The sequence below is a fragment of the Rhipicephalus sanguineus genome, chromosome 4 (assembly GCF_013339695.2).
Source record: "Rhipicephalus sanguineus isolate Rsan-2018 chromosome 4, BIME_Rsan_1.4, whole genome shotgun sequence".
In the NCBI taxonomy this organism is placed as follows: Eukaryota; Metazoa; Arthropoda; class Arachnida; order Ixodida; family Ixodidae; genus Rhipicephalus; species Rhipicephalus sanguineus.
In genome coordinates, this window is record NC_051179.1 from 24,349,336 (window position 1) to 24,374,007 (window position 24,672).

Sequence of the window (24,672 nt, forward strand, 5' to 3'; positions counted from 1 at the left end):
GGGCTTAAAGTCTCCCTTCATTGGAGGGGGGGGGGGGTGACCCTCAGAGGGCGGCGACCTATATACATACATACACACATACATACAACCCCTCCTTAAAGAACGGAAGGGAGGGGCTGGGCCCCCAAACCTTCCCCGACTTTAAGCCCTGGTGCGGTGAGTCACACAGCTTTTTAACTGTTTAATATGTTATTACTGAACTACATTCTTGCAGCGATCCACATCGCTAGCGAGGAGAGCCAAGAAGAAGAAGACGACGACGAGGTTAAAATGTCTCAACAAACCGATGCAGTCGCATGGTCTGCATAGAAACTTTACATTGGCGCAGCCGAGGTCAAGAACCTGCAAATGAAGATCAAGTTCGACTTCACACGCCATCAGGAGCGACCTCTCATCGTGGGCTTCCAGGTAGATGGCCAGCAATACGTCGAGTTGCAGGAGGGCACTACAACTCCTAGTCTTCTGCAGACACTTGCCAATCTCGCCGGAGCTACGGTTGATGGCCTTGTCACTCAAGGTAGTGTGACTGTGAGCATGACTCTTGAAAATTTGGCGCCTCCGCCGGTGTTTGAAATACGAACACCAACAAGCGGCACTCATTGCGACACTTCAGGTGCCACTAACGCATTACTCGAAATGCAGAAGCTATATATGACGCAGCAGGAGCAGCTTTTAGGACTTCTTGTTGAAGCTGCAAATACAAGAGACAAGAGGGACGTTTATGCGAGACCTGAGGTGTTTGACGGCGATTCGTCAAGCGCCACTGTATGGCTGGATTTTTACGAATATGCATGTACTAGAAACCAGTGGACAAGCGATGAAGACCACATATTTAATATGAGGCATTTTCTCTGTGGGAAACGCACGGAAGTGGTTTGACTTGCAAATATTATTTCATGCAAGCACTTCTTGGGCAGCATGGAGGAAAAGCTTTGCAAGTGCTTTCGAGATGAATCCTGTAGAGCTTTGGAATAGTGCCCTTATCTACAGACGGAGATGCACTAATATCAGGGAGTACGTTTAAAGATAAGTGGCGGTTACAAACATTGGCGGACTCGTCAGTCGTTGCTCTTGTCATGCATGGTATGACAAGGTATTACCAAAGGCAGATGCAAGCAAGGTCCATCGCCTCTAAGGACGAGCTACTCTTGGCATTGAAATACATATACAACAGCCCCAGATTATAGCACACCTGATAAGGTGACAAATATCAGCATAGGTGATTACCGTGGCAAGAAGACATCGTCATGGGAGGCAGCTGATTATGTCACTCAATGTGTCCCAGCATCCCCCCCCCCCCAGTATGGGATTATTTGAACAGTGTCAAGACTTCAGTCGAGAAACATGCACTGTTGAGGAAACTACTTCTCACAAAGACTGGAATACTGAGTGTCCCGATGTTAGTCAATGGCCGAATTCTGTCAGTTTTGATTGACACTGGCACTTCTGTCGGTTTAATCAACGAGAGCTTAGTCAAGGCTAGCAACATTGTGCATGGAAAATCTATTCGTGTGTGCGGCTACAACAGCGCTTGCAGAGAATATTATAGATGGACAGAAGTTTACCTAGGAGTATGAAGGCGAGAAATTGACTTTGGGAAGCTATGGTAGTTCCCAGAGTCAACTTTGACTTTATCTTACCAAGGCCTAATATGACACGGATGAAGGTTAATATCCTCTGGAACGATGTGGCGACGATTGGAACGGAGTGCGGTAAACTTCATGTCACTCATAGGGCTGATTGTAAGCCATCTTCCAAAAAAAGATGTACCGTTGATGTTTCCGGAGCTTCTGTGCATTGGTTCTTACCCAGAAGCCACAACAGTCATTGAGGTACCCTTCTTATTACGCGACAGCACTATCGTCAAGAGAAAGCCATATAGCCTCAGTCACGACAAGAAAGTCTGGTTGAAGCAGCAACTCCAAGGGATGCTGGAAGCGGGAATCATCAGACCTTCAACTTCATCCTTTGCTTCGCCCATTACAATTGTCCCGAAAGAAGATGGGTCATTTCGTCTATGTAAGCATTACAGACTAATAAATAAACAAGCTGATCTTTTCCCCTACCCAATGCCAAGAATTGATGAAATCATTGACGAGACTGGGTGATGTCAATGGTTTTCCCGCATTGACTTGTGTAAAGAATACTGGCAGGTGCCACTAAAAGAAGATACGAAAAAGTTTACCGCATTTGTCATCCCTTTCGATATCTATGAGTACAACAGACTACCATTCGGATGGAAAGACTCTGGAGCATGGTTTCAGGAGATGATGAATGGAGTACTCGAGAACTTCATCGGTATATTTTGTAATGTGTATGTGGATGATCTCATCGTATGCTCAAGAACACGAGAAGATCACGGAGAGCACCTAGAGAAAGTCCTTGAGGCACTTAGCGCTGCTAGACTAAAAATCAACATAAAGAAGAGTGAGTTCTTTTGCAGGAAAGTAGTCTTTCTGGGAAGTACTTTCGACGGCGGAACCAAGGGTACAAAAGAGGAGAGCGTGATGCGTATCAAGAAGCTGACAAAGCCCTATGACATAGATTCTTTACGAGTGTTTCTTGGACTCGCAGGTCACTTCCGCGTGTTCATAGAAGACTATGTAAGAAAAACAAAATGTCTGACCGCACCGACCCAGAAAGGAATTCCATTTGTCTGGTCCAACGAATGTGAGAAGAGCTACCTAGAACTTGTCAAAGTCATCTCATCCGACCCTGTATTGACACTGCCTGACTATGATTTACCGTTTGAACTATACACCGACACATCTCACTATGCTGCAGGCGCCATTTTTTATCAACGGGACGAAAATGAGCAACCTGAGAGAGAGCTTAAGGTCATCGGCTACTATTCCTGTACGTTCACGAAAACGCAGGAAAACTACACAACGACGGAAAAGGAAGCTTTAGCCATCGTAATGTCGCTCAGGTACTTGAGAAGTTACCTGGAAGGTAAACATTTCAACCTGTTCACTGATAACCAGGCGTTGACGTACCTATTGCAACTTACACAGCCAAAAGGCAGAATAGCTCGATGGGTGAGTGAAATTCAGCAATTTAGTTTCGATATAATGCATAGACCAGGCCAGAAGCACCAATATGCTGACGCACTATCACGTCTCCACGTGCCGCAAGAAATTCCTAAACAAGCATTAACTTGATGAAGCTATGGGAGGGTACCCAAAAAATGGAATTGTGAAATGGGAAGATTTGCATCCCAGAAACAAAAGTGCCAGAAGTCCTGAAGTTATATCACAGCAGTCCACATTCAGAAGGGCGCAATGGATTCTCAAAGACCTACCACAAGCTCACCCAGAGATTTACATGGAACAACATGAAAGCAGATGATGCCAGTTATGTCAAGATGTGTCATGAGTGTCAGATGGTGAAATCAAAATACAAACCGCGTGGAAACAGAATGGTCATGCCAGAATACTCAGCTATACCATTCGAAGTTGTTCACCTTGATTTCGCTGAAGTTAAGAAGAAAAGTGAAGGCGTCAAACGAACTCAAGCTTTTCTGGTCGCCGTGGATGAGTGCACGCGCTTTGTGGCCGCCAAAGCGGGAAGAGAAGACGCCAACTGCGTCATAGCACTTTTAGAGAGAGAAATCTTCAAGAACACCAAGATCGTTGTTGCGGACAATGGACCAGCGTTTAGAAGTGAAAAGTTGCGCAATTGGGCCAGTGAAAGAAATATTACGCTTCGATATCCAGCACCTTATCATCCTGAAGCTAACACTCTCGCCGAACGCTTGATAAGAGACCTGAAAATGTACCCCAAGTTATACCCGGGATTCAAGGGAGGCTGGAAGAGCGCTTTGGAGGCGGCAGTATATCATCATAACAGGTCCTACACTGCCGGCATCAGGTGGAGCCCACATTTTGCCGCCTTTCAGTGTTGTGGAGTTGCCGCTCCGGAATTGCAATGATTCCGGAATCATTCTACATTTCCGCGACCCCGGAACGGAATGGGGACAACGCTTGGAGGAATGGAATGGGAATGGAATTACGTCTTTTTCCGAAAATAAAGCACGTTTTCGTCCTACACGCTGTTTTTCAAACTTCAAACATTATTAAGTCACAGCCTCGAATTTAACAATAAAGCGGTATTTTTAAAATGGCTTGGCTGATTACAAGCACGGTACATTTACAAGCAACGCGCCTACTACAATTCTGTCCTTATTCCCTATTTGATGCAAAGGGACAAGGTGCCTGAGCGGTGCACTGTTCCAACTAATACCAGTAGATCTAGAGGGTTTTGTTCCCCAGTAACCAAATCTTAGTTTTCTCCATATTCACGACCGCTCCAGAGGCGTGGCACAACTGCTTAGTCTTCTTGAACACTACTTTTGTCAGCATAAAAATACTCAATGTCGTCATTTCAGCTTTAACTTAACACATTTAAGCTTAAACAATATTAAAGGAATACATCACAAAAGGAATACACTCTAGAAAATTTTTAATCCCGAAATATGGTACTCGGTCTTTTTCTGGACTTCTCAAAGGCCTTCGACCTCATTATTCATAAAATTCTCCTACAAAAGTTGGATCATTACGGTATAAGAGGCATTGCGCACAAATTAATCACGTCTTACTTGCAACACCGCACTCAATTCCTCATAATTGAAGGCAAACATTCCGCCACAAAATCCATTAAAACAGGCGTCACACAAGGAAGCATCCTGGGACCATTTTTCCTTATACTTTATATTAATGAGGTAGTCCGTATTGATGAATCAGCCCATTACATTATATACGCTGATGATACGGGTTTGTTTCTTCAAGCAGATGTAGCAGCGATTTAGGTAGTCGAGCGAATAATGCACTGTTTGAAATTAATTCATGGGTCCAAGTAAACCCCCTGAAAGTAAACATAAATAAAACAAAAGCTGTTTTATTTCACCCCCGCCACACACAAGTTCAGTTTCCCATCATTTCGTTAAATAACTCAAAAATCGAAGTTGTCAAAAAGTTTTAAATGATTAGGCATGTATTTTTCGCAAAACATGACATGGGATGATCACGTGAACCATATTATTACTAAATTATCTCGGATAATCGGCGTTATGCGCCGCCATTGCTACTTCTTTCCGGTTTCTGTCAACATGCTCATATATAACTCATTGTTTTCTTCTTTATTAAATTATGCCTTTCTTGTATGGTCCACAACGACAACTGTAAACATTAGCAAAAGAAAGCTTTGCAAAAGAAAGCTTTGCGTCTACCCCGTAAAGTACCATATCACTGCTACACAGCAGAATTATTTAAAAGATACTGCATCATTCAGGTTGCATCAATACCTGATTACACACTAAGTCGTCTATATAGGTTCGGTTTATTGGAAAATAATGATACAATTGCAAGAATAGCAAGGTTAGAGAAAAATTTCCCTGCTTATAATGTACGTCAACCTGAAGTGTGGTACATATCGAAATGTAGAACAAATTACGGAAATCAAATGTTAAAGTTTCAACTGCCTACACTTCTAAACCGCATAACAAAGGAACATAACATTGACATATCTAGCATATCACCAAAACAAGTGCGATTAGTGCTTGTATAATGTGATGAGGCGACTACCTTTTTTTATGCCTGCACTGTAATCTTTTTTATTTTTGTTTTTATTAAAGCACATTGTGAAACATACTTTTCTTTTAATTTGGTTGTACTTAGCCCCACATCGTCTGTGCTACCCTGTGTACTAGAGGGTCAGGGCTACTAAAGCTGTTCTCACAGCTTTTACCTGCCCTCCTCGTAACGTGTTCTTGTCGCGAAATAAAAATTTCAATTTCAATTTTAATTCAAAACATCACCATTCGTTCAAGCATGCTGACCATGCCAATACTATAGGTAGCGGGAGAACTGCCCCTATGGGAATTAGTAGGGTGGTTGTACTGCACGAGATATGTCACCAAGCTACTATCCCTCGACCTTGATAACGTGTATTGCGTACTTTTGCAGTTCTTAATGCATATGGTGACATCAGCTTTATAGGGCGTTCATTCTTAACTCGATAAAACTATGAAGATACCTTTCCTATGTTGAGGAATTACAGGAATGGAATTGAACTGCCCGGCCATTCCCGGAGTGGGAATGGGCTAAGTTTTTTCATTCCGAGGAATTGAAAGGAATGGAATTGGAATGGAATGAAGGCGCCCATTCCGCAACACTGCCGCCTTTGGTACTGTTCCTTGGTTACCAGCTGACAAAGAGCTGGGCTTAGTTGGCAGGATTGTTTGAAGGAACACCCAAAGAGCTAACTCCAGCAAAAGAAATACAGAAGTACCATAAAGAAGAATTTTGACCGTCGCCATAGCACAAAGATGCCAGATATCGATCCCGGGTGTATGATATTGGTTAAGAAAGGGTTGGACTCAAAAGTTCCATTCACTGGTCGTTGTTAAAAGGGCTAAGCAACAAGGACTTCTGAAGACATTGTATTATACTGGACCAAATGGAAGGACGGAAGAGGCGTCCATAGGAAACGTGGTACGATATTACCAGCGCGAGGGGAATGACAGCCGGCAGTGTCGTGATCCACATCGCTAATGCCAGCGAGGAGAGCCCAGACGAAGAAGAAGACGACGAGGTTAAAATGTCTCAATAAACCGATGCAGTCGCATGGTCTGCATAGAAACTTTACAATTCTGTGTTAATGAAGTGTTAGTACAGGGTTATGTTATAACGCTCAGTGAAAATGGTGTACGTCATGAAGTGCCATGATATAAATAAAGGCCGTTGCTATTAGCACGTGCCAGTGCACACGAAATTTTGCTGTGGTAGCGCACATAACCAAGTGCGGCACTTATGGGGTAGTGCGCAACTACCGGAGCTTAATCTTCGTGTCGTGGCTGCAGTTTGCGCTTATTTTGCTCTGAAGAGCATAGATTCCGGTGCCTGCATATCACTCATAATCATGTGGTGGTATTGGTCATATAAACCCAACAATTATCAAAGGTGTAGCACATGCAACTGCAGAATAGACATCAATGTGGCCAGATTTCCATCACTAATATGTTAGTCACACCCAGATCTACATAAACCTCGGGAACAAAATTTTTGACAGACAAAGGTGCATCTGTGCATGTTATGGCAGTCTGTCTGAAGAGGCTGAAGCAGTTTCTAAGACTGAAAGAGCCTTTGGCAATGTGACCATTGACAATGTGAGCATTGGCAATGTGACCAAAAGCAGTGGCTAAAATGTTGTTCTGAAATTAAGAGCCGAAGGAAAAGATTAATGGGATTCATGCTGTACACAGCCAAGTCGCGTGTTCGATCCCGGCTGAGGCCGTCACATTTCGATGGAGGCGAAATGCTAAAGGCCCATGTACTGCGTGATGTTAGTCCACGTTAAAGAGCACCAGATGGTCAAAATTTCCGGAGCCCCTCCACTACGGAGCCCCTCAATCATATTGTGGTTTTGGGACGTAAAAGCCCCGACATTATTATTAGCGAGTGAAAGCGAACATGAGTATACAAGTTCTAATTTGAAAAGCCAATACCGCAGATCTGAATAGAGCTAATGAACCTGATGCAGCAGTCGTAAATGCACTTACAGGATTCAATGCATTTGGTGACACCACATTGATGTGGCTTGCCTTGATACACAGCCACAATTTTATAGGTCTCTTCGATTTGGCTGCACCAGCGGCACCAGTTCAACGGCTGCAGCACCGTCCTCCTCGTTTTGCTAGTGCTGCGCGCGCCCGCTGCACCGGTTTCCTCGTTCTGTCAAGGTGCAAGCGTAGTTCTGCACGAGTTCTCTGCCGGCCTGCACTCGCTCAAGAGGAGGTGCAAAGAAGTGCAGCATGGCGTGCGCCCCGTCCTCCTCCCAAGCTTAGAGCAGACGACGCTGCGTGTTGTTGTTCAGGGCGTGCAAAAGCATGTTAAACTGCTGACTCCGACGGGCAATCTTAGCCACGTCTTTTCGGCAGCTATTAAGGCGGATCTTTTTACATCTCTCGTGAGCAGAAAAATCCACCGTGCTTGACGGCAATACGAATGGTACACAAAAAAAAAAAGTAATATAGACGTGGCGCGACTTGCGAGCTGCGCTCTCAGTTCGCCTTTGCGAAATTGTGAAGCTGAGGCTATAGGAAGTCTTCTAGAAAAGCTTTGGAGTTTAAAAATGTATTCATCATGCGAGCGTGCGTATACATGTTTCTTAATGGTCTACAAGAATTCCACATTCGTTCTCTAGTCTAGCGTGCAAAAAAGTGGCGACGTCGGTAAAATTATTTGAGCACAAATTTGCGAGCGTACACTTTCCTGGATAACTGAACTGAACTTTCGCGTTAAGCCGTCTTAGCGTCGGTCAAAGGACCCAAGATATTTTTGTTTTTTCTTGTTGCATGGCCTCGCACGCACCTTCATAGAAGGTCGAAACCAGTGAAATTTTCCATTGAACCAGTCAAACGTCTCTCTAGATAGCCTGAACAGTCTCTTGAAATCACACTGATGGAACTTGCCGACGACGTTCTCGTACCCGGGAACAAGAGTTCCATCTTCACGTACCAACATGCAGGCGACCAAAACACATACACCGTCAAAATTATCCTCGGAGTCATCGTGAGGGTCGCCGTTGTCGGAATCGTCGTCGCTGCAGAGTCAAACAGTTCCATACGGCAGCTATGAAGAGTGCCGCCGCGGCAGTGTTTTTGGTAAACAACACCAGCGATACACGTCGCGTCGGCTGTTCAGCCAACACAGCCTGCATCTGCATCTTTGTTTTGGTGGCAGCCGCCGCGTTGTAGTGTCAGTAGTGTCGCGGCTGCACCGGCACTTGCTGAACCGGTGCTGCGCGCTCACAGCACCGCTTCGCACCGCCACGGCACTTTCCAGAACTAGTGCAGGCAGTGCAAGCCAAATCGAAGAGACCTTAAATATGGGTGGAAATACAGGCATAACTGAGGTGTGCGTCCTTATCTACACCAACCGAAGAGACAGAAAGGAGCCAAAATGGTTGGTGTATGCAAGAGGTTAGATAGAGCCACAGGGCACAGCACAACAGGTGCAGGTGCAGATTGTGTACCACATCTGCAAAAAGGTCCACCACAAATTTTTTTTTGCACAGTATTTTAAGTGCCCCCCTGTATCACTTGCTTCGGGCCTTTTGTGCGAGAAATTTGGCAAAAGTATTACAGCTTAGTACCCTGATGAGACAATGGGACAGGTGTTGTCCCACTTTTTCAAAGACACGTCATGGGTCAGTGGCGCAGGTACATCCCACTTTTTTCTCGTGAAGTAATGGTAGTACCTGGGTTTTGGTGAAATAATGGTTTTGGTGAAAACTGCTTCATACTATTTCTAAGCACGTTATTTAGATATTCAGCTGGCATATTTTCTGTTATGTGAAAAATAACTATGAACACACAAAGGGTTAAAGCAATTTGTCTTTTTTCCGTCAGTTTCACTCTAAGAAAAAAAACCAGTAGGTGTGACTCTCTTCGGAGGGTTCTGACTTGCCACATATACAACTCTCTTTGAAGAGACACGTTAACACTCTTGGTGGGTCGGAGCGGGTGCGCTCTAGGAAAGTACCTTGACACTTAGGAAGAATGAAAAGACTCTTATCTTAAGGATCACATTACCACTTCTGAGGGAGTCAGGCGACTCTTGCCGGTAACACTCCTACACGGGTCAAATGACACACACAGAAGCGTCAAGCAACTCTACAACTATTTTAAGTTACTCATTTGGCTCATGCTGTACTTTTGCACGACTAACGTTGGAAATAGTGAAATATTCATTTTAAGCAAGTCCAACAATATACTTGCCTTGTGGCCAATCGTCATCTGTAAAAGGAGAATAGTTCAAATTTAGCATTACTTTAATAAAACTCGTCAAAACAACACAACTTTTCCAGCAGAGTAACATAGGAAGCACAAAAAGATGGTCTGTGATTTCCAATCAAGCAGTTCAGATATTCCTCGTTTACATGCTTGTGTAAGTAAGGCCAACTAAAATGTGTGACTGTGATCTGCATTGTGTCACATGCTGCAAAATAAACTGCAGAAATCGGCATCATGTTTCCGTATTTATTCCTTATGATTATGAATAAATCAAAAAAGTGGTGACGGCTGGAGGCATCATACTTGTGACGCTATTGTATTTGTGACTTGCTATTGTATTTGACTAAGCAATTGTATTTGGCACAATCGTTAACATTATGCGTGGCAACTGTCTGGTAAATTTTGGAACTAAAGAACTTTGCTATGTGATAGAAATCTAGCTGGAGGGCTGTTATGTGCAATGTGACTTATGTTCCTACCGTGCACGTAATACAGCAAAATGAGTTCATGGCCCACAAATTTCTGAAGTTTGCCAGTTCTTTTGTGCCATTGTCCTTATGTCACGCATCTTGCAAATGTCCTGTGTTCACCATTTTTCATGACCCTTTGGTTTGGAAGATTTAAGTCATTTTCAATCACACAGTACCTCCTGACAAAGACTAGCTATATTTTGAAGTGTGCACACACATAAGGGCAGTTTGTAGGAGAAACATCTTCCGTCTGCATGATACGCATCGTTCTTTGTGTTGCATTGGGCTAACCATGCTGTTTGCCCTCTCTCAAGAGTACAAATCTTGAAGATGTAATTGAATTTTGCACCTTCTATGTTCTACACAGCATGTGTAGAACGTGTGTTCCTGTGCATGCATGAGTTCAGAGGGCATGATGTTACAGGCACTTTCCACATGATGTATGTGAATTCATGTGTGTGAATCTGCCTACAAAAGTCACGTACAAGACCTTTCAGTGAGTGCTGTAAAGACGGAAGACATACCGCAGCCATGCAAACTATAATGCACTTCAAAATGACAAAGGAATGATTCTCTTAAAAGTTACCAACTTCTTAATAGCTACCTTGCATCATTTTCTCGTTCAGGCTATCTCATCATATCACCCTAATACACATTTAAAGCAGCAATGCGCACTGAGTGCTTTGTGCTGATGATGCCTCCCTCAATGGTTGAAAAGTGGCACCTTGAATAGCTGGCAAAAGTATGACATGAACAGTGTAATCCGAATATACCTGTGGTGATGCAGGACCACAGTGTTTCTGTAGTTGTGTTGATCCACCTTGTTTTCATTGTGTAAATGAAACTGTGCTGAACTTTCTCCTTAGCTGCATTATACAAGCCACGGTCGTGGTCCAGTGTGCCACAGATGTGGGCTTTCTTAAAGCTTGACCTTATGAAAAACTGCAAAATAATGCCGACTTATTTCTGCATGAAGTGACAAAGGAACTGCCTTGTGCCAAAATATGTCGCTGTGCATGCACATCCATTCACAGTCGTACCCTTATAGATAGGTCCATTTCTGGCCAGTCTGCTATAGAAACTGCAATGGCTGTGCTCAGCAATTCCATGGCAAGAGGATATCTTCCAGTTTCGGCTGTTGTGTAATTAATACAATACACCACATGCTCCACCTGGAGAAGTACTGACCACTTAATTAGAGTAACCACCTAAATTTTCTACTACTGCAATAGAAAGCAGGTTAAAATTAAGTCTGTCATAGCCCGTGTGAGTACAAATATTGTTTTATGTGCAATGCCTTGCCTATACGCCAAGTGCTGCTTCATGAGAGGGTGCCATAATTTGGTTTGGCTTGTGTTTACACGATGTGACACTATTGCTTCTCGCTCGCTTACAGGGGCATCTTGAAAGCCATTCAAAGTTAATTAATATACAAGCTATAGTATTGTTTATATGTATGTACAGAACACTAACCTTCCATGTCCGGTCTCCAGATTTCTGGTATAAAGAGGTCATCATTTTGAATGTCAACATCGTGCAAGAAAATGTTGCGCCTGCACACAACAAAATTAATTGTAAGCAAACTTTTCATGGCTGTTAACATCTATGTTTGTGCTTGAAGTGTCTTTTGACAAGGCGCTCAAGTCACATGGAGCAAACTGCCTGTAGCTCTAGTCCACACGATTACAAGTTTGGGAATATCACAGAATGAATGGGCACAGAGCTTTCTTTTCGCAAAGCCACAACAACAAGCGTTGAATTGTACGTGCTATTTGATGCAGTTAGCTTTACTGCTGCATAGAAGTGTGCGGACATGAGCTGGTGTAGAATGAGCACCTAGGAGCATTTAACGCCTGATACAGATCTCGGTGCATTGGTTGTAAGAAGTACACCCGAGACCTTTTGAACAGCGGCCATTCATGTGCTTACGGCCGCGGAGTGATCAAGCAGCAAGCACTCCGCTCGTAAATACAGCGGCCGTCACCATGGCAACAACCAATAGACAAGCGTATCTCAATGGTGTCGTCTGCTCCGCCAATAGAAGTGCCGTGTACATAGCAAGGTTCGTGAGAACGCCCTCCGATTTTTTCGTTCTTTGCACTTTTTCTATGCGGTGATCGTAAGCAAGAAGAGGGGAACGGAAAGGCGGAACTTTGAGGTTTAAAATGACGCCAGGATGGCGACGCTCGGTGGCAGGAAAGACGAGATACGACGCCGTGAATTGCGCAGTTTTAGAACGATTTTGGGCTTCTTTTTCACCGACCTCACTTACAAAATTATTTTTTTCGGGCACTTAGTGTGCGTTTTCAGCGTAATCGTTTAGATACTGTGTAAATAAGAGACAAGAGATGCCAAAACGAGTGTTTTCCAAAAATTGATTTTTTTGGCTATTTTCGCGATTTGATCACCGTCCCCCCCCTTAAGCTTGACAATATTTGGTACTCTAACAGCTCCATTTTGTGATAACTGGTAAAGAGTATTGTCATGTTCCCCAATGTAAGCAGGCTCCAACGGCCATTGTGACTAGCTTACGTCAAACAGATCCATGCTTTGGAGACTTGATCAATCAGCACCTCATGAAATAAAAGTTTTAAATTTTGTAGTCAACAATATAAGCAATAAAAGCCCAAGCTGTTTTATAAGCAGTTAATCGCCGCACCCACAGACTCGTGAACTTACAACTGCACCACAACTGAACTGCAACTAAATCGCATACAATACACACACATTCGAACACACATCCGAGCGAAGCTTCGTTTTTTTAACACACATTATCTGCAAGTCAAGACTTAGACGTAACGCAACTTGCATATCAAGTTTAGACTAGGAAAAGCCATATATAATGGCTGACTCACTGCAATAAAATCGTCCCCGACCCTGCCCCTGTCAAAGCAGGCTCCTCGGCCAAGCTGCCAAGGCTCACTCGGCTGCTGTCGTTGGAGCCACTCACTTCCACAACTGCAGTAAAAATATACATAAAATTAAATACGTTTGCAGGAAACATGCTGAGGTCATACAAAAAATATTTGCTATTCTCCTTTAACAGAATTCTATTCTTGAAAAAGAAAGCAGCAATTTCTGTTTTAAATTATGTGCTCTACAATGTGAAGGCTGGCTTTAAAAACAGACACGTCATTAAGCGTTAATTCATATTTTCTGAAAGCAAGATAACCATAGGAGCAAATCTTAGATAAAAAAAAAACACGCTGTTTACTTTCTGTGGTCTATGCCTATGGCGCACTGCATTCTTCTCTTTGGAATGGCGCTCTTTCATCACCTGCTGCCAGTAAAACGGCTGCTTCATGTGAAACTTCTGTTGGGTGCAGGGCTTAAAGTCTCCCTTCATTGGAGGGGGGGGGGGGTGACCCTCAGAGGGCGGCGACCTATATACATACATACACACATACATACAACCCCTCCTTAAAGAACGGAAGGGAGGGGTGGGCCCCAAACCTTCCCGACTTTAAGCCCTGGTGCGGTGAGTCACACAGCTTTTTAACTGTTTAATATGTTTATTACTGAACTACATTCTTGCAGCGATCCACATCGCTAGCGAGGAGAGCCAAGAAGAAGAAGACGACGACGAGGTAAATGTCTCAACAAACCGATGCAGTCGCATGGTCTGCATAGAAACTTTACATTGGCGCAGCGAGGTCAAGAAACCTGCAAATGAAGATCAAGTTCGACTTCACACGCCATCAGGAGCGACCTCTCATCGTGGGCTTCCAGGTAGATGCCGCAATACGTCGAGTTGCAGGAGGGCACTACAACTCCTAGTCTTCTGCAGACATTGCCAATCTCGCCGGAGCTACGGTTTGATGGCCTTGTCACTCAAGGTAGGTGACTGTGAGCATGACTCTTGAAATTTGGCGCCTCCGCCGGTGTTTGAAATACGAACACAACAAGCGGCACTCATTGCGACACTTCAGGTGCCACTACGCATTACTCGAAATGCAGAAGCTATATATGACGCAGCAGGAGCAGCTTTTAGGAATTCTTGTTGAAGCTGCAAATACAAAAGACAAGAGGGACGTTTATGCGAGACCTGAGGTGTTTGACGGCGATTCGTCAAGCGCCACTGTATGGCTGGATTTTTTACGAATATGCATGTACTAGAAACAGTGGACAAGCGATGAAGACCACATATTTAATATGAGGCATTTTCTCTGTGGGAAACGCACGGAAGTGGTTTGACTTGCAAATATTATTCATGCAAGCACTTCTTGGGCAGCATGGAGGAAAAGCTTTGCAAGTGCTTTCGAGATGAATCCTGTAGAGCTTTGGAATAGTGCCCTTATCTACAGACGGAGATGCACTAATATCAGGGAGTACGTTTAAAGATAAGTGGCGGTTACAACATTGGCGGACCGTCAGTCGTTGCTCTTGTCATGCATGGTATGACAAGGTATTACCAAAGGCAGATGCAAGCAAGGTCCATCGCCTCTAAGGACGAGCTACTCTTGGCATTGAAATACTATACAACAGCCCCAGATTATAGCACACCTGATAAGGTGACAAATATCAGCATAGGTGATTACCGTGGCAAGAAGACATCGTCATGGGAGGCAGCTGATTATGTCACTCAATGTGTCCCAGCATCCCCCCCCCCCCAGTATGGGATTATTTGAACAGTGTCAAGACTTCAGTCGAGAAACATGCACTGTTGAGGAAACTACTTCTCACAAAGACTGGAATATTGAGTGTCCGATGTTAGTCAATGGCCGAATTCTGTCAGTTTTGATTGACACTGGCACTTCTGTCGGTTTTAATCAACGAGAGCTTAGTCAAGGCTAGCAACATTGTGCATGGAAAATCTATTCGTGTGTGCGGCTACAACAGCTCTTGCAGAGAATATTATAGATGGACAGAAGTTTACCTAGGAGTATGAAGGCGAGAAATTGACTTTGGGAAGCTATGGTAGTTCCCAGAGTCAACTTTGACTTTATCTTACCAAGGCCTAATATGACACGGATGAAGGTTAATATCCTCTGGAACGATTGTGGCGACGATTGGAACGGAGTGCGGTAAACTTCATGTCACTCATAGGGCTGATTGTAAGCCATCTTCCAAAAAAAAGATGTACCGTTGATGTTTCCGGAGCTTCTGTGCATTGGTTCTTACCCAGAAGCCACAACAGTCATTGAGGTACCCTTCTTATTACGCGACAGCACTATCGTCAAGAGAAAGCCATATAGCCTCAGTCACGACAAGAAAGTCTGGTTGAAGCAGCAACTCCAAGGGATGCTGGAAGCGGGAATCATCAGACCTTCAACTTCATCCTTTGCTTCGCCCATTACAATTGTCCCGAAAGAAGATGGGTCATTTCGTCTATGTAAGCATTACAGACTAATAAATAAACAAGCTGATCTTTTCCCCTACCCAATGCCAAGAATTGATGAAATCATTGACGAGACTGGGTGATGTCAATGGTTTTCCCGCATTGACTTGTGTAAGAATACTGGCAGGTGCCACTAAAGAAGATACGAAAAAGTTTACCGCATTTGTCATCCCTTTCGATATCTATGAGTACAACAGACTACCATTCGGATGGAAAGACTCTGGAGCATGGTTTCAGGAGATGATGAATGGAGTACTCGAGAACTTCATCGGTATATTTTGTAATGTGTATGTGGATGATCTCATCGTATGCTCAAGAACACGAGAAGATCACGGAGAGCACCTAGAGAAAGTCCTTGAGGCACTTAGCGCTGCTAGACTAAAAATCAACATAAAGAAGAGTGAGTTCTTTGCAGGAAAGTAGTCTTTCTGGGAAGTACTTTCGACGGCGGAACCAAGGGTACAAAAGAGGAGAGCGTGATGCGTATCAAGAAGCTGACAAAGCCCTATGACATAGATTCTTTACGAGTGTTTCTTGGACTCGCAGGTCACTCCGCGTGTTCATAGAAGACTATGTAAGAAAAACAAATGTCTGACCGCACCGACCCAGAAAGGAATTCCATTTGTCTGGTCCAACGAATGTGAGAAGAGCTACCTAGAACTTGTCAAAGTCATCTCATCCGACCCTGTATTGACACTGCCTGACTATGATTTACCGTTTGAACTATACACCGACACATCTCACTATGCTGCAGGCGCCATTTTTTATCAACGGGACGAAAATGAGCAACCTGAGAGAGCTTAAGGTCATCGGCTACTATTCCTGTACGTTCACGAAAACGCAGGAAAACTACACAACGACGGAAAAGGAAGCTTTAGCCATCGTAATGTCGCTGAGGTACTTGAGAAGTTACCTGGAAGGTAAACATTTCAACCTGTTCACTGATAACCAGGCGTTGACGTACCTATTGCAACTTACACAGCCAAAAGGCAGAATAGCTCGATGGGTGAGTGAAATTCAGCAATTTAGTTTCGATATAATGCATAGACCAGGCCAGAAGCACCAATATGCTGACGCACTATCACGTCTCCACGTGCCGCAAGAAATTCCTAAACAAAGCATTAACTTGATGAAGCTATGGGAGGGTACCCAAAAAATGGAATTGTGAAATGGGAAGATTTGCATCCCAGAAACAAAAGTGCCAGAAGTCCTGAAGTTATATCACAGCAGTCCACATTCAGAAGGGCGCAATGGATTCTCAAAGACCTACCACAAGCTCACCCAGAGATTTACATGGAACAACATGAAAGCAGATGATGCCAGTTATGTCAAGATGTGTCATGAGTGTCAGATGGTGAAATCAAAATACAAACCGCGTGGAAACAGAATGGTGATGCCAGAATACTCAGCTATACCATTCGAAGTTGTTCACCTTGATTTCGCTGAAGTTAAGAAGAAAAGTGAAGGCGTCAAACGAACTCAAGCTTTTCTGGTCGCCGTGGATGAGTGCACGCGCTTTGTGGCCGCCAAAGCGGGAAGAGAAGACGCCAACTGCGTCATAGCACTTTTAGAGAGAGAAATCTTCAAGAACACCAAGATCGTTGTTGCGGACAATGGACCAGCGTTTAGAAGTGAAAAGTTGCGCAATTGGGCCAGTGAAAGAAATATTACGCTTCGATATCCAGCACCTTATCATCCTGAAGCTAACACTCTCGCCGAACGCTTGATAAGAGACCTGAAAATGTACCCCAAGTTATACCCGGGATTCAAGGGAGGCTGGAAGAGCGCTTTGGAGGCGGCAGTATATCATCATAACAGGTCCTACACTGCCGGCATCAGGTGGAGCCCACATTTTGCCGCCTTTCAGTGTTGTGGAGTTGCCGCTCCGGAATTGCAATGATTCCGGAATCATTCTACATTTCCGCGACCCCGGAACGGAATGGGGACAACGCTTGGAGGAATGGAATGGGAATGGAATTACGTCTTTTTCCGAAAATAAAGCATGTTTTCGTCCTACACGCTGTTTTTCAAACTTCAAACATTATTAAGTCACAGCCTCGAATTTAACAATAAAGCGGTATTTTTAAAATGGCTTGGCTGATTACAAGCACGGTACATTTACAAGCAACACGCCTACTACAATTCTGTCCTTATTCCCTATTTGATGCAAAGGGACAAGGTGCCTGAGCGGTGCACTGTTCCAACTAATACCAGTAGATCTAGAGGGTTTTGTTCCCCAGTAACCAAATCTTAGTTTTCTCCATATTCACGACCGCTCCAGAGGCGTGGCACAACTGCTTAGTCTTCTTGAACACTACTTTTGTCAGCATAAAAATACTCAATGTCGTCATTTCAGCTTTAACTTAACACATTTAAGCTTAAACAATATTAAAGGAATACATCACAAAAGGAATACACTCTAGAAAATTTTTAATCCCGAAATATGGTACTCGGTCTTTTTCTGGACTTCTCAAAGGCCTTCGACCTCATTATTCATAAAATTCTCCTACAAAAGTTGGATCATTACGGTATAAGAGGCATTGCGCAGAAATTAATCATGCCTTACTTGCAACACCGCACTCAATTCCTCATAATTGAAGGCAAACATTCCGCCACAAAATCCATTAAAACAGGCGTCACACAAGGAAGCATCCTGGGACCATTTTTCCTTATACTTTATATTAATGAGGTAGTCCGTATTGATGAATCAGCCCATTACATTATATACGCTGATGATACGGGTTTGTTTTTTTCAAGCAGATGTAGCAGCGATTTAGGTAGTCGAGCGAATAATGCACTGTTTGAAATTAATTCATGGGTCCAAGTAAACCCCCTGAAAGTAAACATAAATAAAACAAAAGCTGTTTTATTTCACCCCCGCCACACACAAGTTCAGTTTACCATCATTTCGTTAAATAACTCAAAAATCGAAGTTGTCAAAAGTTTTAAATGATTAGGCGTGTATTTTTCGCAAAACATGACATGGGATGATCACGTGAACCATATTATTACTAAACTATCTCGGATAATCGGCGTTATGCGCCGCCATTGCTACTTCTTTCCGGTTTCTGTCAACATGCTCATATATAACTCGTTGTTTTCTTCTTTATTAAATTATGCCTTTCTTGTATGGTCCGCAACGACAACTGTAAACATTAGCAAAAGAAAGCTTTGCAAAAGAAAGCTTTGCGTCTACCCCGTGAAGTACCATATCACTGCTACACAGCAGAATTATTTAAAAGATACTGCATCATTCAGGTTGCATCAATACCTGATTACACACTAAGTCGTCTATATAGGTTCGGTTTATTGGAAAATAATGATACAATTGCAAGAATAGCAAGGTTAGAGAAAAATTTCCCTGCTTATAATGTACGTCAACCTGAAGTGTGGTACATATCGAAATGTAGAACAAATTACGGAAATCAAATGTTAAAGTTTCAACTGCCTACACTTCTAAACCGCATAACAAAGGAACATAACATTGACATATCTAGCATATCACCAAAACAAGTGCGATTAGTGCTTGTATAATGTGATGAGGCGACTACCTTTTTTTATGCCTGCACTGTAATCTTTTTTTATTTTTGTTTTTATTAAAAGCACATTGTGAAACATACTTTTCTTTTAATTTGGTTGTACTTAGCCCCACATCGTCTGTGCTACCCTGTGTACTAGAGGGTCAGGGCTACTAAAGCTGTTCTCGCAGCTTTTACCTGCCCTCCTCGTAACGTGTTCTTGTTGCGAAATAAAAATTTCAATTTCAATTTTAATTCAAAACATCACCATTCGTTCAAGCATGCTGACCATGCCAACACTATAGGTAGCGGGAGAACTGCCCCTATGGGAATTAGTAGGGTGGTTGTACTGCACGAGATATGTCACCAAGCTACTATCCCTCGACCTTGATAACGTGTATTGCGTACTTTTGCAGTTCTTAATGCATATGGTGACATCAGCTTTACAGGGCGTTCATTCTTAACTCGATAAAACTATGAAGATACCTTTCCTATGCTGAGTAATTACAGGAATGGAATTGAACTGCCCGGCCATTCCCGGAGTGGCAATGGGCTAAGTTTTTTCATTCCGAGGAATTGAAAGGAATGGAATTAGAATGGAATGAAGGCGCCCATTCCGCAACACTGCCGCCTTTGGTACTGTTCCTTGGTTACCAGCTGACAAAGAGCTGGGCTTAGTTGGCAGGATTGTTTGAAGGAACACCCAAAGAGCTAACTCCAGCAAAAGAAATACAGAAGTACCATAAAGAAGAATTTTGACCGTCGCCATAGCACAAAGATGCCAGATATCGATCCCGGGTGTATGATATTGGTTAAGAAAGGGTTGGACTCAAAAGTTCCATTCACTGGTCTGTACTTCGTTGTTAAAAGGGCTAAGCAACAAGGACTTCTGAAGACATTGTATTATACTGGACCAAATGGAAGGACGGAAGAGGCGTCCATAGGAAACGTGGTACGATATTACCAGCGCGAGGGGAATGACAGCCGGCAGTGTCGTGATCCACATCGCTAATGCCAGCGAGGAGAGCCCAGACGAAGAAGAAGACGACGAGGTTAAAATGTCTCAATAAACCGATGCAGTCGCATGGTCTGCATAGAAACTTTACAATTCTGTGTTAATGAAGTGTTAGTACAGGGTTATGTTATAACGCTCAGTGAAAATGGTGTACGTCATGAAGTGCCATGATATAAATAAAGGCCACTGCTATTAGCACGTGCCAGTGCACACCAAATTTTGCTGTGGTAGCGCACATAACCAAGTGCGGCACTTATGGGGTAGTGCGCAACTACCGGAGCTTAATCTTCGTGTCGTGGCTGCAGTGTGCTCTTATTTTGCTCTGAAGAGCATAGATTCCGGTGTCTGCATATCACTCATAATCATGTGGTTGTATTGGTCATATAAACCCAACAATTATCAAAGGTGTAGCACATGCAACTGCAGAATAGACATCGATGAGGCCAGATTTCCATCACTAATATGTTAGTCACACACAGATCTACATAAAGCTCGGGAACAAAATTTTTGACAGACAAAGGTGCATCTGTGCATGTTATGGCAGTCTGTCTGAAGAGGCTGAAGCAGTTTCTACGACTGAAAGAGCCTTTTTTGGCATAAAGCTCGTGAACAAGGCATTATCCAAATCATGTTTGATGGGCACTATTCCGTCACAAGACTGTGCTTTGCTATGGAGAAGACCCTGAAGTTCTTTTCCGTCCTTTTTTTGCCACTACTACGAGAGCATTGGCAATGTGACCAAAAGCAGTGGCTAAAATGTTGTTCCTGAAATTAAGAGCCGAAGGAAAAGATTAATGGGATTCATGCTGTACACAGCCAAGTCGCGTGTTCGATCCCGGCTGAGGCCGTCACATTTCGATGGAGGCGAAATGCTAAAGGCCCATGTACTGCGTGATGTTAGTGCACGTTAAAGAGCACCAGATGGTCAAAATTTCCGGAGCCCTCCACTACGGAGCCCCTCAATCATATTGTGGTTTTGGGACGTAAAAGCCCCCACATTATTATTAGCGAGTGAAAGCGAACATGAATATACAAGTTCTAATTTGAAAAGCCAATACCGCAGTTCTGAATAGAGCTAATGAACCTGATGCAGCAGTCGTAAATGCACTAACAGGATTCAATGCATTTGGTGACACCACATTGATGTGGCTTGCCTTGATACACAGCCACAATTTTATAGGTCTCTTCGATTTGGCTGCACCAGCGGCCCCAGTTCAACGGCTGCAGCACCGTCCTCCTCGTTTTGCTAGTGCCGCGCGCGCCCGCTGCACCGGTTTCCTCGTTTTGTCAAGGTGCAAGCGTAGTTCTGCACGAGTTCTCTGCCGGCCTGCACTCGCTCAAGAGGAGGTGCAAAGAAGTGCAGCATGGCGTGCGCCCCGTCCTCCTCCCAAGCTTAGAGCAGACGACGCTGCGTGTTGTTGTTCAGGGCGTGCAAAAGCATGTTAAACTGCTGACTCCGACGGGCAATCTTAGCCACGTCTTTTCGGCAGCTATTAAGGCGGATCTTTTTACATCTCTCGTGAGCAGAAAAATCCACCGTACTTGACGCAATACGAATGGTACACAAAAAAAAAAAAGTAATAAAGACATGGCGCGACTTGCGAGCTGCGCTCTCAGTTCGCCTTTGCGAAATCGTGAAGCTGAGGCTATAGGAAGTCTTCTAGAAAAACTTTTGAGTTTAAAAATGTATTCATCATGCAAGCGTGCGTATACATGTGTCTTAATGGTCTACAAGAATTGCACATTCGTTCTCTACTCTAGCATGCAAAAAAGTGGCGACGTCAGTAAAATTATTTGAGCACAAATTTGCGAGCGTACACTTTCCTGGATAACTGAACTGAACTTTCGCGTTAAGCCGTCTTAGCGTCGGTCAAAGGACCCAAGATATTTTTGTTTTTTCTTGTTGCATGGCCTCGCACGCACCTTCATAGAAGGTCGAAACCAGCGAAATTTTCCATTGAACCAGTCAAACGTCTCTCTAGATAGCCTGAACAGTCTCTTGAAATCATACTGATGGAACTTGCCGACGACGTTCTCGTACCCGGGAACAAGAGTTCCATCTTCACGTACCAACATGCAGGCGACCAAAACACATACACCGTCAAAATTATCCTCGGAGTCATCGTGAGGGTCGCCGTTGTCGGAATCGTCGTCGCTGCAGAGTCAAACAGTTCCATACGGCAGCTATGAAGAGTGCCGCCGCGGCAGTGTTTTTGGTAAACAACACCAGCGATACACGTCGCGTCGGCTGTTCAGCCAACACAGCCTGCATCTGCATCTTTGTTTTGGTGGCAGCCGCCGCGTTGTAGTGTCAGTAGTGTCGCGGCTGCACCGGCACTTGCTGAACCGGTGCTGCGCGCTCACAGCACCGCTTCGCACCGCCACGGCACTTTCCAGAACTAGTGCAGGCAGTGCAAGCCAAATCGAAGAGACCTTAAATATGGGTGGAAATACAGGCATAACTGAGGTGTGCGTCCTTATCTACACCAACCGAAGAGACAGAAAGGAGCCAAAATGGTTGGTGTATGCAAAGAGGTTAGATAGAGCCACAGGGCACAGCACAACAGGTGCAGGTGCAGATTGTGTACCACATCTGCAAAAAGGTCCACCACAAATTTTTTTTTGCACAGTATTTTAAGTGCCCCCCTGTATCACTTGCTTCGGGCCTTTTGTGCGAGAAATTTGGCAAAAGTATTACAGCTTAGTACCCTGATGAGACAATGGGACAGGTGTTGTCCCACTTTTTCAAAGACACGTCATGGGTCAGTGGCGCAGGTACATCCCACTTTTTTCTCGTGAAGTAATGGTAGTACCTGGGTTTTGGTGAAATAATGGTTTTGGTGAAAACTGCTTCATACTATTTCTAAGCACGTTATTTAGATATTCAGCTGGCATATTTTCTGTTATGTGAAAAATAACTATGAACACACAAAGGGTTAAAGCAATTTCTCTTTTTTCCGTCAGTTTCACTCTAAGAAAAAAAACCAGTAGGTGTGACTCTATTCGGAGGGTTCTGACTTGCCACATATACAACTCTCTTTGAAGAGACACGTTAACACTCTTGGTGGGTCGGAGCGGGTGCGCTCTAGGAAAGTACCTTGACACTTAGGAAGAATGAAAGGACTCTTATCTTAAGGATCACATTACCACTTCTGAGGGAGTCAGGCGACTCTTGCCGGTAACACTCCTACACGGGTCAAATGACACACACAGAAGCGTCAAGCAACTCTACAACTATTTTAAGTTACTCATTTGGCTCATGCTGTACTTTTGCGCGACTAACGTTGGAAATAGTGAAATATTCATTTTAACCAAGTCCAACAATACTTGCCTTGTGGCCAATCGTCATCTGTAAAAGGAGAATAGTTCAAATTTAGCATTACTTTAATAAAACTCGTCAAAACAACACAACTTTTCCAGCAGAGTAATATAGGAAGCACAAAAAGATGGTCTGTGATTTCCAATCAAGCAGTTCAGATATTCCTCGTTTACATGCTTGTGTAAGTAAGGCCAACTAAAATGTGTGACTGTGATCTGCATTGTGTCACATGCTGCAAAATAAACTGCAGAAATCGGCATCATGTTTCCGTATTTATTCCTTATGATTATGAATAAATCAAAAAAGTGGTGACGGCTGGAGGCATCATACTTGTGACGCTATTGTATTTGTGACTTGCTATTGTATTTGACTAAGCAATTGTATTTGGCACAATCGTTAACATTATGTGTGGCAACTGTCTGGTAAATTTGGAACTAAGAACTTTGCTATGTGATAGAAATCTAGCTGGAGGGCTGTTATGTGCAATGTGACTTATGTTCCTACCGTGCACGTAATACAGCAAAATGAGTTCATGGCCCACAAATTTCTGAAGTTTGCCAGTTTCTTTTGTGCCATTGTCCTTATGTCACGCATCTTTGCAAATGTCCTGTGTTCACCATTTTTCATGACCCTTTGGTTTTGGAAGATTTAAGTCATTTTCAATCACACAGTACCTCCTGACAAAGACTAGCTATATTTTGAAGTGTGCACACACGTAAGGGCAGTTTGTAGGAGAAACATCTTCCGTCTGCATGATACGCATCGTTCTTTGTGTTGCATTGGGCTAACCTGCTGTTTGCCCTCTCTCAAGAGTACAAATCTTGAAGATGTAATTGAATTTTGCACCTTCTATGTTCTACACAGCATGTGTAGAACGTGTGTTCCTGTGCATGCATGAGTTCAGAGGGCATGACGTTACAGGCACTTTCCACATGATGTATGTGAATTCATGTGTGTGAATCTGCCTACAAAAGTCACGTACAAGACCTTTCAGTGAGTGCTGTAAAGACGGAAGACATACCGCAGCCATGCAAACTATAATGCACTTCAAAATGACAAAGGAATGATTCTCTTTAAAAGTTACCAACTTCTTAATAGTTACCTTGCATCATTTCTCGTTCAGGCTATCTCATCATATCACCCTAATACACATTTAAGGGGAGACACTGGTCTCGAAACGAAAAGTTTTATTATTGGAGATATTGTAATGAAATTGGGT

At 43.6% G+C, this 24,672-nt stretch overlaps 2 protein-coding genes across 42 annotated transcripts in view; one reads left to right on the forward strand and one right to left on the reverse strand.

Annotated features, from left to right (window-relative positions):
* LOC119389619 (uncharacterized) overlaps window positions 1-24,672 on the reverse strand; it is a 106,743-nt gene that overhangs the window by 63,540 nt on the left and 18,531 nt on the right. For 11 of the 40 annotated variants that reach the window (XR_007415718.1, XR_007415700.1, XR_007415716.1 and 8 more), the window contains exon 7: window positions 23,466-23,483. The exons of 12 other annotated variants lie outside the window; for them this stretch is intronic. Coding sequence is in view for 6 of the 28 variants with exons in the window: in XM_049414497.1 (XP_049270454.1) it covers window positions 23,466-23,483 (18 nt within the window). In the remaining 22 variants the exon portion in view is untranslated. Of the gene's footprint in view, window positions 1-9,778; window positions 9,797-11,736; window positions 11,817-13,186; window positions 13,222-23,465; window positions 23,484-24,672 lie in introns of all 40 variants that reach the window. 17 more of the 40 variants (XR_007415711.1, XM_049414508.1, XM_049414505.1 and 14 more) reach the window with 6 other exon arrangements.
* LOC119389624 (contactin-1a) overlaps window positions 1-24,672 on the forward strand; it is a 250,246-nt gene that overhangs the window by 61,418 nt on the left and 164,156 nt on the right. The window lies entirely within an intron of this gene.